Source organism: Acomys minous, assembly GCF_964271855.1.
Source record: "Acomys minous genome assembly, chromosome: 13".
NCBI classification, from domain to species: Eukaryota; Metazoa; Chordata; class Mammalia; order Rodentia; family Muridae; genus Acomys; species Acomys minous.
Genome location: NC_140495.1, coordinates 47,255,660 through 47,271,655, shown reverse-complemented (window position 1 = coordinate 47,271,655; position 15,996 = coordinate 47,255,660). Strand labels below are relative to the sequence as shown.

Sequence of the window (15,996 nt, the reverse complement as noted above, 5' to 3'; positions counted from 1 at the left end):
GCCTTGTCTGCCTGCTCCCGTGGCCTGGCATGAGGCCCACCCACTGCTTATGGTTTTGGGTTGCTCCACCGCTGCGAGGCCAGGCACCTGGCTGCAACTTCTGAGACTGGACATGCTAGCGCCAGGCTCCTCCCCTACTTCCGGTGCGCCAACATGGTCCAGTAGCTCCACCAGGCACAAGGGGCAGCGTGGTGTGGGTATGCTACTGCATCGAGCAGGAAACAGAGAATACACCCCATGCCTGACCCCGCCCTGCTACCGGATATAGATTTTTGGGGGTGGAGGGTTTGGTTTTTCAAGACAGGGTTTCTCTGTTATCTTGGCTGGTTATAAATATATTATAAAAACCTATACCAATTTAAAATTAGATTTTGCGGTTTTTTTTAGTCTAAAAGGAGATGAAAGAATTTTTTGTAACAGAGAGCCAATTAAAAGAGGATGATAGCTTGGCTTGATGGCGCACGCCTTTAATCCCAGCAGAGGAGGCAGAGGCAGGTGGATCTCTGTGAGTTCGAGGCCAGCCTGGTCTACAAAGCAAGTCCAGGACAGCCAAGGCTGCATAAAGAAACCCTGTCTTGAAAAACCAAAACCAACCAACCAAACAAACAACAGGAAATAGAAAACAAACAAAGGGCTGGAGAGATGGTTCAGAGGTTAAGAACACTGTCTGTTCTTCCAAAGGTCCTGAGTTCAATTCCCAGCAACCACGTGGTGGCTCATAACCATCTATAATGGGATCTTGTGTGCTCTTCCAGCCTGCAGGCACATATGCGGGCAGAATACTTACTGTCCAAATAATAAATAAATCATTTAAAAAAAAAGGCGGGGGGGGGGGCGGGGGAGCCATCCCTCTATATTGCTCCATTTTTGTTGAGTCAAACCTTGCTCTGGGTATGCCTGGATGGGTCCCTGACGCCACCTCCCATGGGACCAGTCCATTCGCTGTCCCTCTAGGCTCCCCTCTGGGATGTTTTCTGGAGAATTTCAAAGCCCCATGCCTGCATTAAGGGCTTCCAAGCTTACATGCCCCTGCAACCAAACTTGGCCTTATATCTCTTAAATGATGGATCCAAAGTCCCAAAACGGAACTTTTAAATTGCTGCCAGCAACCAGGTAAATTTAAGGAAATTCCCTATGTTCAAGCTTTTCTCTTCTGTGCTCCAAAACTTCCACCTCTGCTTGCTTTCCCGAAAGTTTCAAATGTAGGTCGGGTGTGGTGGCGCAGGACTTAAATCCCAGCACTTGGGAGGCAGAGGCAGGCAGATCTCTGTGAGTTCCAGGCCAGCCTGGTCTACAGAGAGAGTCCAGGACAGCCAGAGCTATTCCACAGAGAGACCCTGTCTTGAGAAACCAAATAATAATAATAATAATAATAATAATAATAATAATAATAATAATAATAATAATGTTTCAAATGTATAACTAAAGGAAAATTTCTCCCTTCTAACCTGCTTTCCGTTTCTTCTGGCTGTAGGTCTGTTTCACTATCTGCCAGATCCAGGTTTCCTGCATCCAAGTGCCAGAGCAGCTACCCACAGATCGTTGGTCTCAGACCCTGGACAGCAAAGACAACAGCCTGCTCTTTCCAGACTTGGCCAACATTTCAGCCTTTTGGCCCCTAATCTGTCGCAGTCCCCATGTCAGCAGGAAGCAGCCAAAGGCGATTGATTTCTTCACCCCTTATCCATTTATCATCAACGAAAGGTTGGGATGGAGTGTTTCAGACCCGGACAAACAGCCCCAGGCTCTCCCAGCTCTCCTCGGTCCTGAGCTGCTGCTGCAGGAGGTAGCTGGGAAGCCCTGCCCTCTACCCTGACTTTCCAGCGCAGGGGCTTTTCTTTTCCCTTCACCATATAATCCTGATATTTTGTTGCTTTGCTTTTTTTCTCTCTCTTTCTCCCTCTTCTCCACTTGCATGGCAGCCGAGAACTGCTTGAAATGAACCTACATTTGTATACTTTAACTTACCTTGCATGAAAAGCAGTCCAATGTCCTCACTCCCCCCCCCCCCCCAAACAGGGTTTCTCTGTGTTAGCCTTGGCTGTGCTGGACTCTCTTTGTAGACCAGCCTGGCCTCAAACTCACAGGATCTGCCTTCCTCTGCCTCCCGAGGGCTGGGATTAAAGGCGTGCGCCACCACACCTGGCTCCCTTAATTTTTTTTTTTTTTTAAATTATAAGAAAAGGGAGATGCCCCATGGTCGTGGCACACACCTTTAATCCCAGCACTCGGGAGGCAGAGGCAGACGGATCTCTGTGAGTTCGAGGCCAGCCTGGTCTACCAAGTGAGTTCCAGGACGGCTAGAGCTGTTACACAGAGAAACCCTATCTGGAAACACCAAAAAAAAAAAAAAAAAAAAAAAGAGGAATGTTATCATATATATGGCTGCCTCTAGGTTGCTTAGGAACCAATGACATCATCATGTGCTGCTGCCAGGTGTGCCAGACTATAAAGGGACCAACTTGCCACCTTGTCTCTCTGTCATGTTCCTTTACTTACTCCGCCTGTCTGTCTCCCTGAGGATCCCCTCCCGTTTCCTTCTACCCCATGCTTTTACAATAAATCATATACCATACATGTAGTGTGGTGCCTATTTCACACCCAGTTTATAAAGTAAAGGGTTTTTTGTTTTGCTTTATTTTTCAATAAAAATGCTAGGAAGGGGCTGGAGAAATGGCTCAGCAGTTAAGAGCACTGGCTATTCTTCCAGAGGTGCTGAGTTCAATTCCTAGCAACCACATGATGGCTCACAACCATCTGTAATGTGTTCTGATGCCCTCTTCTGGACTGCAGGTGTACATGCAGGCAGAATACTGTATACATAATAATAAATATATTTTAAAATGCTAGTACAAGGAAGTTGCTTGGCGTGGTGGTGCACACCTTTAATCCCGGCACTCAGGAGACAGAGACATGCAAATCGCTGTGAATTGGAGGCCTGTCTAGTCTACAAAGCGAGTCTAGGACAGGGAAACTCTGTCTCGAGAATCCAAAACAACAACAACAACAACAACAAACCAAAACAACAACAACAAAAACAACAAAAAAAAGGAAATTAAATAATTATCTTTAAATCTGTCTCTGTTAGCCTGAATGGACCCCATGAGCTAGTAATTTTTATTTTATTTTTATTTTTGGTTTTTTCAAGACAAGGTCTCTGTGTTAGCTCTGGCTGTCCTGGACCATCTTTGTAGACCAGCCTGGCCTTGAACTCACAGTGATCCACCTGCCTCTGCCTCCGGAGTGCTGAGATTAAAGGCCTGTGCCACCACACCCGGCTGATTTTTATTTTCTTTAATGTAACTTTTCAGGATATATATTTTTGTTGTGTGGTAGTTGCTAGGATTTAGTGATGTTTGCAGGCTATAGATGGTATACACAATTCACGTCTAAGACCAGTTGTCCTCTTAAGTTTGTGTATGTTTCATTGACTACTAGGCAACCTAGTGCAACACAAAGCAGCCAGAATGTTTCAATGCCTTAGGGAATGCCTTCCCTCCCCCTGCCCCCCTTCCCCTCCCCCCTTCTCCCCTCCCCCAGCCCCAGCCAGTTTTTTCTGTGTTATCTTCGCTGTCCTGGACTCGATTTGTAGACCAGGCTGGCCTCGAACTCACAGTGGTCCACCTGCCTCTGCCTCCCCAGTGCTGGGTTTACAGGTGTGCACTGACACCATGCTCAGCCAGCTAAATACTTCTTTATCACAGCTGGGCATGGTGGTCTTTTTTTTTTAAGGTTTATTTATTTGCTTTTTAAAATTTTTTTATTAATTTATTCTTGTTACATCTCAATGGTTATCCCATCCCTTGTATCCTCCCATTCTTCCCTCCCTCCCATTTTCCCCTTACTCCCTTCCCCTATGACTGTTCCTGAGGGGGATTACCTCCCCCCTGTATATGCTCATAGGGTATCAAGTCTCTTCTTGGTAACCTGCTATTTTTCCTCTGAGTGCCACCAGGTCTCCCTCCAGGGGACATGGTCAAATATGGGGCACCAGAGTTTGTGTGAAAGTCAGTCCCCACTCTCCACTCAACTGTGGAGAATGTCCTGTCCACTGGCTAGATCTGGGTAGGGTTTTAAAGTTTCCCGCCGTATTGTCCTTGGCTGGTGCCTTAGTTTGAGCGGGACATTTGAGTGCCCTATCTACATGTACAACTACATGCACCAGATCTTACTATAGATGGTTGTGAGCCACCATGTGGTTGCTGGGAGTTGAACTCAGGACCTTTGGAAGAGCAGGCAGTGCTCTTAACCTCTGAGCCATCTCTCCAGCCCCACTTTATCTAGTCTTACACTCCAAGATAAAGTAAATCTAGAAAGGCCATGTTTATGGTATACTCTTACACTATATAAAGAATTACAAGGAATTAGTTTGTATTCTTTTCAGATTTACTAATTTATTACATATACAGTGTTCTGCCTGCATGCACTCCTGCACACCAAAAGCGGGCACCATATCTCATTATAGATGGTTGTGAGCCACCATTTGGGTGCTGGGAATTGAACTCAGGACCTCTGGAAGAGCAGCCAGTGCTTTTAACCTCTGAGCCCTCTCTCCAGCTCTGGTTTGTATTTTTTGACATTAAGGTTTGTATTTTAGACATTTCTTGGTAGCTCAGTTATATTCTGGGTTCATGGAAAGTTCAAACCAACTTTCCGATATTTATGATGTGTACCAGGATTCGTGGTGCCATCTCTAGAGTGAAAGCTTATGTGAAGCCACAGGCCCGTCTCCTAGTGAGGTATTTGGAGGTCCACAGTAGTATTTATTGCAGCTGTAAACTTTCTATCAGCTATTTAACTTTTTAACTTCTAAAGTTGTTTGAATCAAATCAGGAATTAAAAAAAAAATCAGGAATTCCATTACCAGGAATCAACTCATCTGAAGAGCAATAGTATGTTTGTTCAATCAGAGTGGATAAATACCAAGAAAATGAGTTTTTGTGTTTGTTTTTGGAGACAGGCTTTCTCTGTGTTAGCCTTGGCTGCCCTGGACTCACCCTGGACCCAGGCTGGAAAATGAGGTTTTTAAGTCAGGCCAGATTTTTAGGAGATACAGCAGCACAAAAAGGAGGGGTGTCAGGGCCTGGAGGCAATTCTGGGGGTGCATCAAGATATAGACCTTGCAAAATGCTGGACTACCTTTCAGAATGCACACATGCCTACTGAACTTTCCCAATATAATGGGTCTTACCATTGTTGGTATGTCTTGCGTCCATGTGTCTGCTTGATGCTCTCTCCAGGACTGTTCAAATACCACCTTGTCCAGCCAGGTGGTGGCAGCACACACCTTTAATCTCAGCACTTGGGAGGCAGAAGCAGGTGGATTGCTGTGAGTTCAAGGCCAGCCTGGTCTACAAAGCGAATCCAGGACAGCCAAGGCAACAAAGAGAAACTCTGTCTCGAAAAACAAAAACAACAACAACAAAAAACCAAACAAGCAAAAACAAAAACAACCGGGGCTGGAGAGATGGCTCAGTGGTTAAGAGCGCCACCTGCTCTTCCAGAGGTCCTGAGTTCAATTCCCAGCAACCACATGGTGGCTCACAACCATCTATAATGTAATCTAATACCCTCTTCTGCAGATAAAGCACTCATATGCAATAAATAAAACAAAACAAAAACAACAACAAAAACAACAACAACAACAAAAAACCCAAAACACACCTTGTCCAACCACATTCTGTAAAAGAACAGCCACTGTCACAGCTCATCACAATGTCCCCAACTGAAAATCTGGTACCTGATTTGCTGACCTTATTAAAGGGGACTTGTCAAAGTGTAAAAGGCTGGGCAGGGTGGGTTGGGTGGCGAGGGGTGGGGGGGTGGGGGGGGGTGAAGGCTTATGTTCCTGGTATAAAGGCCTAAGAACCAGGGTGGCTCTTGGGCCATAAAAGTAAAGACAGGAAGACCTTTTAATATTTCAAAGCATGTGTCTGCTTGACGCTCTCTCCAGGACTGTTCAAATACCACTTTGTCCAGCCAGGTGGTGGCACACGCCTTTAATCCCAGCACTCAGGAGGCAGAGGCAAGCGGATCACTGTGAGTTCGAGGACAGCTAAGGCTACACAGAGAAACCGTGTCTCAAAAAAACCAAAAACCAGAACAAAACAAACAAAAATATTTCAAAGCTTAGGCCTTAGCTGGGCAGCTTCTCGACTAGCTCGTCTAAGTTAACTTGACCATTTAGTCCCACCCAGCCAGATGGCTAGCCTTCCAGGCCCATAGTCACATCTGTTTCTTTTCAGATTTGGCAAAAGGGCCTTACTCTTTTTTTCCTCCCAGAATCCTTTTCTCCTGACCAAGAAGTCCTGCCTTTTTCCTCCTGCCCAGCTACAGGCTATCAGCACTTTTTTTTTTTAAAAATCCTATCAAGGATAATTTGGAGGCAAGGTATACACAGCATTATCTTGGATAGGTGAGGATTTGCTCATAAAGCAGCAAGGATCTTTTTTTTTTTTTTTTTTTTTTGGTTTTTCGAGACAGGGTTTCTCTGTGTAGCCTTGGCTGTCCTGGACTCACTTTGTAGACCAGGCTGCCCTCGAACTCACAGTGATCCGCCTGCCTCTGCCTCCCGAGTGCTGGGATTAAAGGGGTGCGCCACCCCGCCCGGCGCTAGGATCTTTTTTTAAAAAAATATATTTTATTAATTTACTCATATTACATCTCAATTGTTATCCCATCCCTTGTATCCTTCCATTCCTCCCTCTCTCCCATTTTCCCCTTACTCCCCTCCCCTATGACTGTGACTGAAGGGACCTCCTCCCCCTGTATATGCTCATAGGGTATCAAGTCTCTTCTTGGTAGCAGCAGCAAGGATCTTGCAGGGGCAAACAACTAGCATTTGAATACAGAGTAAGTTTTAGATAACCCCAAAGTCAAAGTCTATAAAGCCATAGCTAGAGATTAGGGGCTATAATTGGAGGATCTGGCTAAGGTGTTTTGTTTTGTTGTTTTTCAAGACAAGGTTTCTCTGTGTAGCCCTGGCTGTCCTGGACTCGATTTGTAGACCAGGCTGGCCTGGAACTCACAGGGATCCACCTGCCTCTGCCTCCGGAATGCTAGGATTAAATGTGTGTGCCACTGCCGCTGCCACCACCACCACCTGACTCAGCTGGGGTCTTTAAATCTGTAAACTCGCACCTCTTCCATAGATGCCTACTGTGCAGTAGCTGAGTGCAGTGCGCACCTGCAGGTGGACCTTCCTCGTCTCTCCCTAGGAGCTGCCTACAGCACAGGGTCTGTGACCTTTACTTGTCCCTTTCCCCTTGCAGCTCCTGACATTATCTCTGCTGCGTCCTCCTGGGCACATACACTGTGCTTTTCCTTGCCTGCTGCTAGGAGCTGCTGGCTAAGTCCTGCAGCTTCTCTGGTTTTACAGCTTCTAAGATATTGGAATTCGATGACACTGGAATTCCTGCATGTTTTTTCCTTGTCCTTTATGGCTACACTGTTCTCTGTCTCTTAGCTTAGTTCATTTCACCACCTTTCCTCCTGGGACTCAATTTCTTCTTTGGACTCAGATTTTTTTTTCTTTAATTTTTAAGATGTATTTATTATGTGTACAGTGCTTTGCCTGCATGTACACCTTCAGGCCAGAAGAGTGCACCAGATCTCATTTTAGATGGTTGCTGGGAATTGAACTCAGGACTTCTGGAAGAGCAGTCAGTGCTCTTAACCACGGAGCCATCTCTCCAGCCCCTCAGACTTTTTTTTAAAGCCTTGCTGTCTTATAGGAAACAGCTTGGCCTCAGTATAGCATGATGGCCAAAGATGGCACACTCAAGTTCCAAACTCTCCCCAATTGTAACAACTTCTGCCACTGCACAAGTAAATGATCCTAAAATCTGTTAGCTTTTTTTTTTTTTTTGAGACAGGGTTTCTCTGTGTAGCCTTGGCTGTCCTGGATTCACTTTGTAGACCAGGCTGGCCTCGAACTCACAGCAATCCATCTGCCTCTAAATCTGTTATCTTTATGTGTTTACAACTTTCCACTCTTTTCTTTCTTTCTTTCTTTCCTTCATTCTTTCTTTCTGTCTCTTTTGTTTTTGTTTTTTCGAGACAGGGTATTTTAAGTGTAGCCTTGGCTGTCTTGGACTTGCTTTGTAGACCAGGCTGGCCTCAAACTCACGGAGATTCGCCTGCCTCTGCCTCCCGAGTGCTGGGATTACAGGCGTGCGCCACCATGTCCTGCTCCCCTTTCTTTCTTTCTTTCTTTCTTTCTTTCTTTTTTAAAAAATTTTTTAGAAAATTATTTCTGTCCATGTGTGCTTGCAGGCCAGAAGAGGGCGCCAGATCTCATTACCACCACGTGGGTTCTGGGAATTGAACTCAGGACCTCTGGAAGAGCAGACAGAGCTCTTAACCTGTGAGCCATCTCTCCAGCCCTCTTTTCTTCTTTAACAGCGCTGGCTATCCTAGACTCGATTCATAAACTAGGGTGGCCTTAAAGTCACAGAGATTCACCTGCCTCTGTCTCTGGAGTGCTGGGATTAGAGGTGTGTGCTACCACACCCAGCTACAATTTCCCACTCTTAAGTCTGTTATCTCTGATTTCTCTGTACTCTGCTCTTAAGAAAGCAGCAGGGCCGGGCGTGGTGGCACACACCTTTAATTCTTGCACTTTGGAGGCAGAGGCAGGAGGATCCCTGTGCATTCCTGGCTAGCCTGGTCTACAGAGTGATTCCAAGACAGGCAGTACTACACACAGAGAAACCCTGTCTCGAAAAATGTAAACAAACAAACCAACATCAGAAAGGTTTAGAGTTCTCAAAAGCATTGCTTGAGGTTAGGGAACAGTGGGGCAAAGCATGGAATTAGAAAATAAAAGACTTGCCAGGCATGGTGGCGCATGCCTTTAATCTCAACACTCAGGAGGCAGAGGCAGGAGAATCTCTGTCAATTCGAGTCCAGCTTGGTCTACTAAGCAAGTCCAGGACAGGCAAGATTACACAGAGAAACCCTGTCTCAAAAAACAAACAAAAACACCCAAAAAATAAAAGAAAGAAAAGACGTATGTTATGTGCATGAATATTTGCCTGCATGTCTATCTGCCCACATGTGTATTTCTTGTGTTTAAGCGCGCCAGGAGAGGGTGGTTTCCCTTGAACTGGAGTCACAGATGATTGTGAACCACCCTGGTGATGAGCGGGATTGAACCTGCGGCCCCCCGAGCCCCTTGCCTCTGCTGGGCCATCTCTCCAGTCCCAAAGCATAGGATTTTGAAGAAGCAATTATGTTTAATTAAGGACCCTAAAGCTGTGTATGGTGGTGTTGCCTCGAGTCCCAGCACTCAGGGCTCTGAGGCAGAAGGTTCATGGACTACAGAGGAACTTCTGGGCTAGCTTGAGTGTCACAGAAAGACAGAGAAATCACAAGGACACGAGGAGGGAAACAGTTTGATTGAGACATTTTTTTCTTCTGCTAAGGAGCAAGAAATACAATCTAGAGCCAGGCATGGTGGCGCAGCCTTTACCAAGGCTACACAGAGAAACCCTGTCTTGAGAAAAACAAAACAAAACAAAAAACAACAACAACAAAAGACACACAATCAATAAATAGCATGTGCAGTGAAGGCTGCCTTTCTTGAGGGGTGGTTCAGAGACAGGGTTTCTGTGTGTAGCCTTGATTGTCCTGGACTCGCTTTGTAGACCAGGCTGGCCTCGAACTCACAGTGATTCTTCTACCTCTGCCTCCCGAGTGCTGGGATTAAAGGCATGTGCCACCACGCCCAGCAATATTCCTTTTATAGATAGGTATTTTCTGCTAAACCACCTGAAAGCACACGGCCCTGGATAAAGCCACATTTGCTGAGGCAGACATTGGCTAAGAATCTCAAACACAATTTAATTGTGTTAATCTGGGCTTTTGGTGGCAAACGCCTTCAATCTCAGTACTCGGCAGGCAGAGGCAGGTGGATCTTTGAGCTGAAGGCCAGCCTGGTCCACAGAGGAGGTTCCGGGACAGCCAGGGCTACCTAGAGAAACTCTGTCTAATTACCCCTTCCTCACCTGAAAATACCTTTAGGAAAACCTCCTACTCTGCTTCAGAGACTGACTAGTCCTGATCCTTTTTAGTCCCCCTAAGGTAGGTTTCTCTGTGTAGCCCTGGCTGTCCTAGAACTCACTCTGTAGACCAGGCTGGCCTGGAATTCACAGAGATCTGCCTGCCTCTGCCTCCTGGGTTTGGGATTACAGCTGTGCCCCCATTGCCAGCTGCTATTCTGGAATTCCTTGTGGTGTTCAAACTGCACATCCTGGTTTCCTTTGAGTTGCCTTTGTGTGTATCCCAAAATACCAACAGTGGGACTATGTTTTAAGAAAGAACAAGAAGAATCATCTTTGGTTCACACTGTTATCCAGGCATGATGTGCATGCGTGCAACCCCAGCCTCTGGCAGGTGAAGCAGGAGAAGAGCCACACGCTGAGGCTAATTGGAGCCACATGGCGAGGCCCAGGCTGTCTGCGCTACAGAGACTGTCTTCAAGCAAGCAAGCAGGCAAAAAATAACATTTTATAGCCACTTTCATAAAAGCACAGGGTTTTGTTGTTTTAAGATGTGCACAGTTCACTAGTATGTGCATACGTAGATATGCCAGTGAAGCTGTTGTAATCAAGAGAGTTTGAGGAGCAAGGCTGGAGACATGCTACAGCCTTTTGGGGGGAATTCCAGACAGGGCTTCTCTGTTACACAGGGTCCTGGCTGTCCTGGACTCTTTTTGTAGACCATGCTGGCCTGGAACTGATAGAGATCCAAGAGCCTCTGCCTCCCAAGTGCTGGGACTTAAGGCGTGCGCCACCATGACTCACTGATGCCTTTAAGCACATGTACTACTTCTGTTGAGGACGCGGAGTCTGATTCCGAGAGCCTACATCAGGTGACTCGGAGTTTGATTCCTAGCACCTACATCAGGTGACTCGGCTGCTCTTATAACTACAGCTTCAGGGGCTCCACGGCTTCCAGCCTCCCCAGGACACCTGCACACAGCATTGATAGTACCAACACAGCCGCACAGACTTACACATGATTACAAATAATAACAATAAACCTTAAACGTAAGGCTTTAAACACAAATGGCTTTAAGCCTTGTCCTGCAGCTCCCAGAAGGTTGAACGTGCATTCTGAGCATCTCAATGTCTTTCTGTGCCTCTTAATTCCTATTCTTGTTGATCTCAAGACTTTTTTTTTTTTTTCCGAGAGACAGAGTTTCTCTTGGCTGTCCTGGACTCACTTTGTAGACCAGGCTGGCCTCGAATTTACAGAGATCTGCCTGCCTCTGCCACCTGAATGCTGGGATTAAATGTATGTGCCACCATGGCCAGCTCTGTGTTTCTCTTTGTAGCCTGCTGTTCTGGAACTAGCTCTCTACATCAGAATGGCCTTAAACTCAAATATCTACCCGCCTCTGCCTGTTGGCTTCTCAAATTAAAGGCAAGGACCAGCACCACTGAGCTAACAGAAAACTCTTAGAATTGGACATCCTTTTTAACTTGTAACTTTTATTTTCTTAAATTGCAAGGAATAAATAACTCAAACAAAAATCTAAACTGGAGCATAAGCTCGTTGTTTGACAAAAGAGGCACTGGAAATGTAAGATTCTATCTGGTTAGGGAGCCACGTGTATGGAGTTGCCTTCATTAAAAGAGCTTTCTTTATTCCCTTCCCAGCTGCCTCTAGAAAGGTCAAGAAATCGGAAGCCCAGCATCCTGGAGTATACCTTTAAAAAAAAATTAAACTAAAAAATATTGGGGGATGGGGGGCTTGAGACAGGGTTTTTCTGTGTAGCCCTGACTGTCCTAGAACTGGCTCTGCAGACCTGGCTGGCCTGAAACTCGGGTATAGGCTCGCCTCTGCCTCCCAAATGCTAGGATTAAAGTACTGTGCCGCCACAGCCCTGCTGTTTGTGAATTGTATTGGCTTTGAAGCCAGGGAACAGACTGGGTTCTGATGTAGCGTCTACTGTCGTCACCTGGTTGTGTTCAGGCTTAGGATGTCTTCGGCTTCCCAACACATATCTGTCCTGGTTTCACTGTGTAGGCCAGGCTGGCCTCCAGCTCAGTTATCTTCCCGCCTCTGCGGCCCCAATTGCTGGGATTACAGGCATGTGCCACCATGGCCCAGCTCTCCACGCAGCTTAAAACAAGAATCCTGCCTCTCCTTCTAAGTGTAGCACCCCCACCCGCCAGGTGCAGCCACTGCATCTGAGAAGCCTTGAGGAGAGGCGGGGCTTCTGGGAGTGAGAAGCAAGGCCTGAGGTCCCATTGGAGGGACATGAGTGGGGAGGAGCCGGTGAACAGCCCTTTAAATATGGCTGAGAGGCTCAGTTTCCTGTGGAGTCACTGGGTTTAGAGTCGTCCTGGCTGTCTCACAGCGAGATTGGTGCGGCATGGCCTCCCCTAAGAGCTTTCAGACCCTGGTTCAGCTGAAGCACAAACAAGGCACCTTATTTGAAGTGGCCAGAGACTCCATCAAGCTGCCCAAGTGGTTCCACACCGAGTACCTGGATGAGCCAAAGTCAGTGTACGTGGAGTCTTGGCTGCTGGAAATGATGTTCGGTGAGTGACCTGGGAGGCAAAGGCAAGCAGCCTTCTCCTGCCCCTATCCACACCCCGACTGCCATGCTGTGATGGGTAGACAAAAGCCTCTCCAGTGGCCGTGGCCCTAGGCCTTGCCACCTTCAGCCTCCTTCCTCAGCTTTGCAATTAACATGCCAAGAAGAGGAAGCCACCTCACTCTCAGGTTCCCCGCTTCTCCCTCACTCTCAGGTTCCCCCCTTCTCCCTCGCTCTCAGGTTCTCCGCTTTTCTCTCGCTCTCAGGCTGCCCGCTTCTCCCTCACTCTCAGGCTGCTCCTTCTCCCTGCCCAGGTAAGAACGGAGAGTACATCCCGCACGTCGAGTGTGTGACGCATACTCTGATTCACGTCAACCTGTGGGACCCTCAAGGGGACGCTGAGATTCTGATATTCGGGCCGCCTGATCTCCAAAAGGACGTTTTCCAGATGATCTCCAACTTGGCTGACTATTTCTACAAGGAAGCAAGGGAAGCAAGGGAAAGTGAGTATGGCTGGAGTAGGTGGGCTGCGCTGCCCGCCACATCTTGGCTCCTTGTGAGGGATCCTCCTGGGGAAAGCGGGTTTTGAAAGTGATGTAGGGCCATCTGTGTTTGGAAACCGTGGCCCCTTCTCCACGGTACAGGGGTGGCTGCCCTTCCTGGCCTCCTTACACTACTTTTCTTCCAACTCAGGGGAGGCTCAGGAGGCTAAAACACAGCCGGGTCCTGTCGAAGTCCCTAAGGCCCAGCCTGCTCCCTCGGAGGTCCGTGAGGCTGCCACGCAGATGGATCCAGTGGAGCTTTGTGAGGCCGCCACCCAGATGGATCCCGTGGAGGTCTGTGAGGCTGCAACACAGATGGCTTCCTTAGAGTTCCGGGAAGCCGCCACCGAGATGGCTCCCTCAGAGGTCTGTGAGGCTGCCACCCAGCAATGTCTCATGGAGTTCCAGGAAGCTGCCACCGAGATGGCTCCCTTGGAGGTCCGTGAGGCTGCCACCCAGCAGTCCCTCATGGAGTTCCAGGAGGCCGCCACCGAAATGGCTCCTTTGGAGTTCCGGGAGGCTGCTACCCAGCAGTCTCTCACAGAGTTCCGGGAAGTCGCCACCGAGATGGCTCCTTTGGAGGTCCAGGAAGCAACCACCCAGATGGCTCTCTTGGAGGTCTGTGAGGCCGCCACCCAGCAATCCCTCACGGAGCTCCAGGAGGCTGCCACCCAGATAGCTCCCTTGGAAGTCTGTGAGGCTGCCACACAGGCGGCTCCTGCCATGGTCCATGAGGGTGTCGTGGAGCAGGCTCCCATGGAGGCTGGTGAAACTCACCCAGCACACTTCAGGGGAGGTCCACCAGGAAGCCACTGAGCAGTCTGCCACTGAAGGTCCCGAGGCTCCCACCGGCAGCATTCTGTAGATGTTCCTGAGGCCCAACTCAGGAAGTTTGGGAAGACCCCATCCCAGAAATTTCCTCAAGTGGTTCTTGAGATATGAGGGGCACCCAGACTTCTCCTTGAGGGTCTCTGAGACAGGAGATGAAACAATATTTTGATAACGATGTCAGAACTCAGCATCCAAGATCTTCCTGGGAACCTGTTACCAGGTTATAAATGCATCTCTGGTCCAGGTGTGAGGCAGAATAAATGTGGTACACCTGCAAATCCAGCAACTGGAGGCAGAGGCAGGGGCTAGCCTGGGGGCTGACTGAGGTGTAGTAGTCTTTAACTCCTGCCTTTCTAAATCTCCAGACCTCTTTCTGGCTTTTTGTGTTTTTTTTTGTTTTTTGTTTTTTGTTTTTACCTAAAACTGGGAAAAATGGAGTAAGCCTGATTCTGCTTGTGTTAAATGTTTCTGTAAGCACCATTGGACGTATTCTAATAAAAAATTGCATCCCCCTGAGGTCTGTTTGGATGGTAGAGGGGGGAACCCCGCTCTTCCCCAGCAGTGCAGTGCTGTTGGACCTCCTCCCGGTCTTCCCTAGTGTGGGGTTTCTTGGATAGGCTCCTGGGACAGGCTGCCTCCAATGTGCTCCTTACCCCCTCGGAGGTCTGGTGTGTGGAGAGAGCTCCTGCAGGGCCTTTGAGTCTCCCAGCTGTTTTCCCTAGAGCAGGCCATTTTGAAACCTTGTTAGGGGGCTGGGCTTGGTGGCACATGCCTTTAATCTCAGCACCCTGGAGGCAGAGGCCGGGGGATTGCTGTGAATTCCATGTCAGCCTGGTTTACAAAATGAGCCCAGGACAGCCATGGCTGCACACACTAGCTACTTCTGACTTTGACTAGCCTCACTGTGAGAGGACAGGGGGATTGTGGGAGGGCTGGGACTGATTGCAACATGATCATCTTCAGGACTTTCTTGGGTCATGGGTTTCCTGAACTTGGGCAGGGGGGTGGGTCTCCTTGGAGAGGGGTGAGTGGGGGCAGCTGAAATACTCAGGTGCTAGGGCTAACAGCTGCAGGAATAACGCCAGGAGGGAGGGTGGGTGGGGCAAGCCTCTATTCACAGCCTTCAAGAATCTGGGCCGGGCTGACCTGGCGCACATAGCAAGTTGTAGGCCAGCTAGGCCTCTCCAGTGAAATGCTGTCTCAAAAATTCTAGCGAGTCACTGGGGAGGACTTGGCACATGTGAACCACACCTTCCGTGTTCTGGGCGACAAAGCTGGGTATAGAGATGTCATTGGAGGTCAGAAAGCAAGTTTAAGGAAATTTCTACATACTCCACAAAGCTATCTTGGTTTTTGGGGATGGGGGAAGCGACCAGGGTCTCACTGTGTGGTTCTGGCTGGCCTATCCCTCACTATATAGCCCAGGCTGTCTTAGAACTCATATATGCCTGCCTCTGCCTTCCTAGTTAGTGCTGGGATTAAAAGTACGCAGGTGCAGGCCGGGCGTGGTGGCGCACACCTTTAATCCTAGCACTCGGGAGGCAGAGGCAGGTGGATTGCTGTGAGTTGGAGGCCAGCCTGGTCTACAAAGCAAGTCTAGGACAGCCAAGGCTACACAGAGAAACCTTGTCTCAAAAAACCAAAAAAAAAAGTATGCAGGTGCATGAAACATTCTTGGTTGGAGAAGCAAAAGAGGTGTGTGTGTGTGTGTGTGTGTGTGTGTGTGTGTTTATAGGTTGACACTAAGCTTTGAACAGACCAGGCAGGTACATAATCGTTTTCCTGACACATTCTTTCAGATATGGCTTTATAGCCCAGGCTGACCTGGAATTCACTATGTAGCCAGGGATATTATTGAATTTCTGACCCTCCTGCTGATCCAAGTGCTGGGATGTCAGTATGTGCTACTGTTCCTGGTTTATGCAAGGCTGGGAACAGATCCAAGACTTTGTACTTGCTTGACAACACCCCAGGGCTGTTATAACTCCAGCCCTAAAACTTTGAGACATAAGGTCACTGTGTTGCTCACGTTAGATTAAAATGTAAATTCTTCCTGCCTTACTCACACCCCAGGAA

The 15,996-nt window shown here is 48.0% G+C and overlaps 1 protein-coding gene across 1 annotated transcript; it reads left to right on the top strand.

Moving 5' to 3' along the window:
* Positions 1-12,288: 12,288 nt before the first annotated feature.
* KHDC3L (KH domain containing 3 like, subcortical maternal complex member) lies at positions 12,289-13,136 on the top strand (the record flags this gene model as incomplete). Its single annotated transcript, XM_084754330.1, has 2 exons — positions 12,289-12,551; positions 12,862-13,136. The coding sequence occupies exons 1-2, from the start codon at positions 12,383-12,385 to the stop codon at positions 13,134-13,136; spliced, it is 444 nt and encodes a 147-aa protein (XP_084610456.1). The 5' UTR covers positions 12,289-12,382.
* Positions 13,137-15,996: the final 2,860 nt, after the last annotated feature.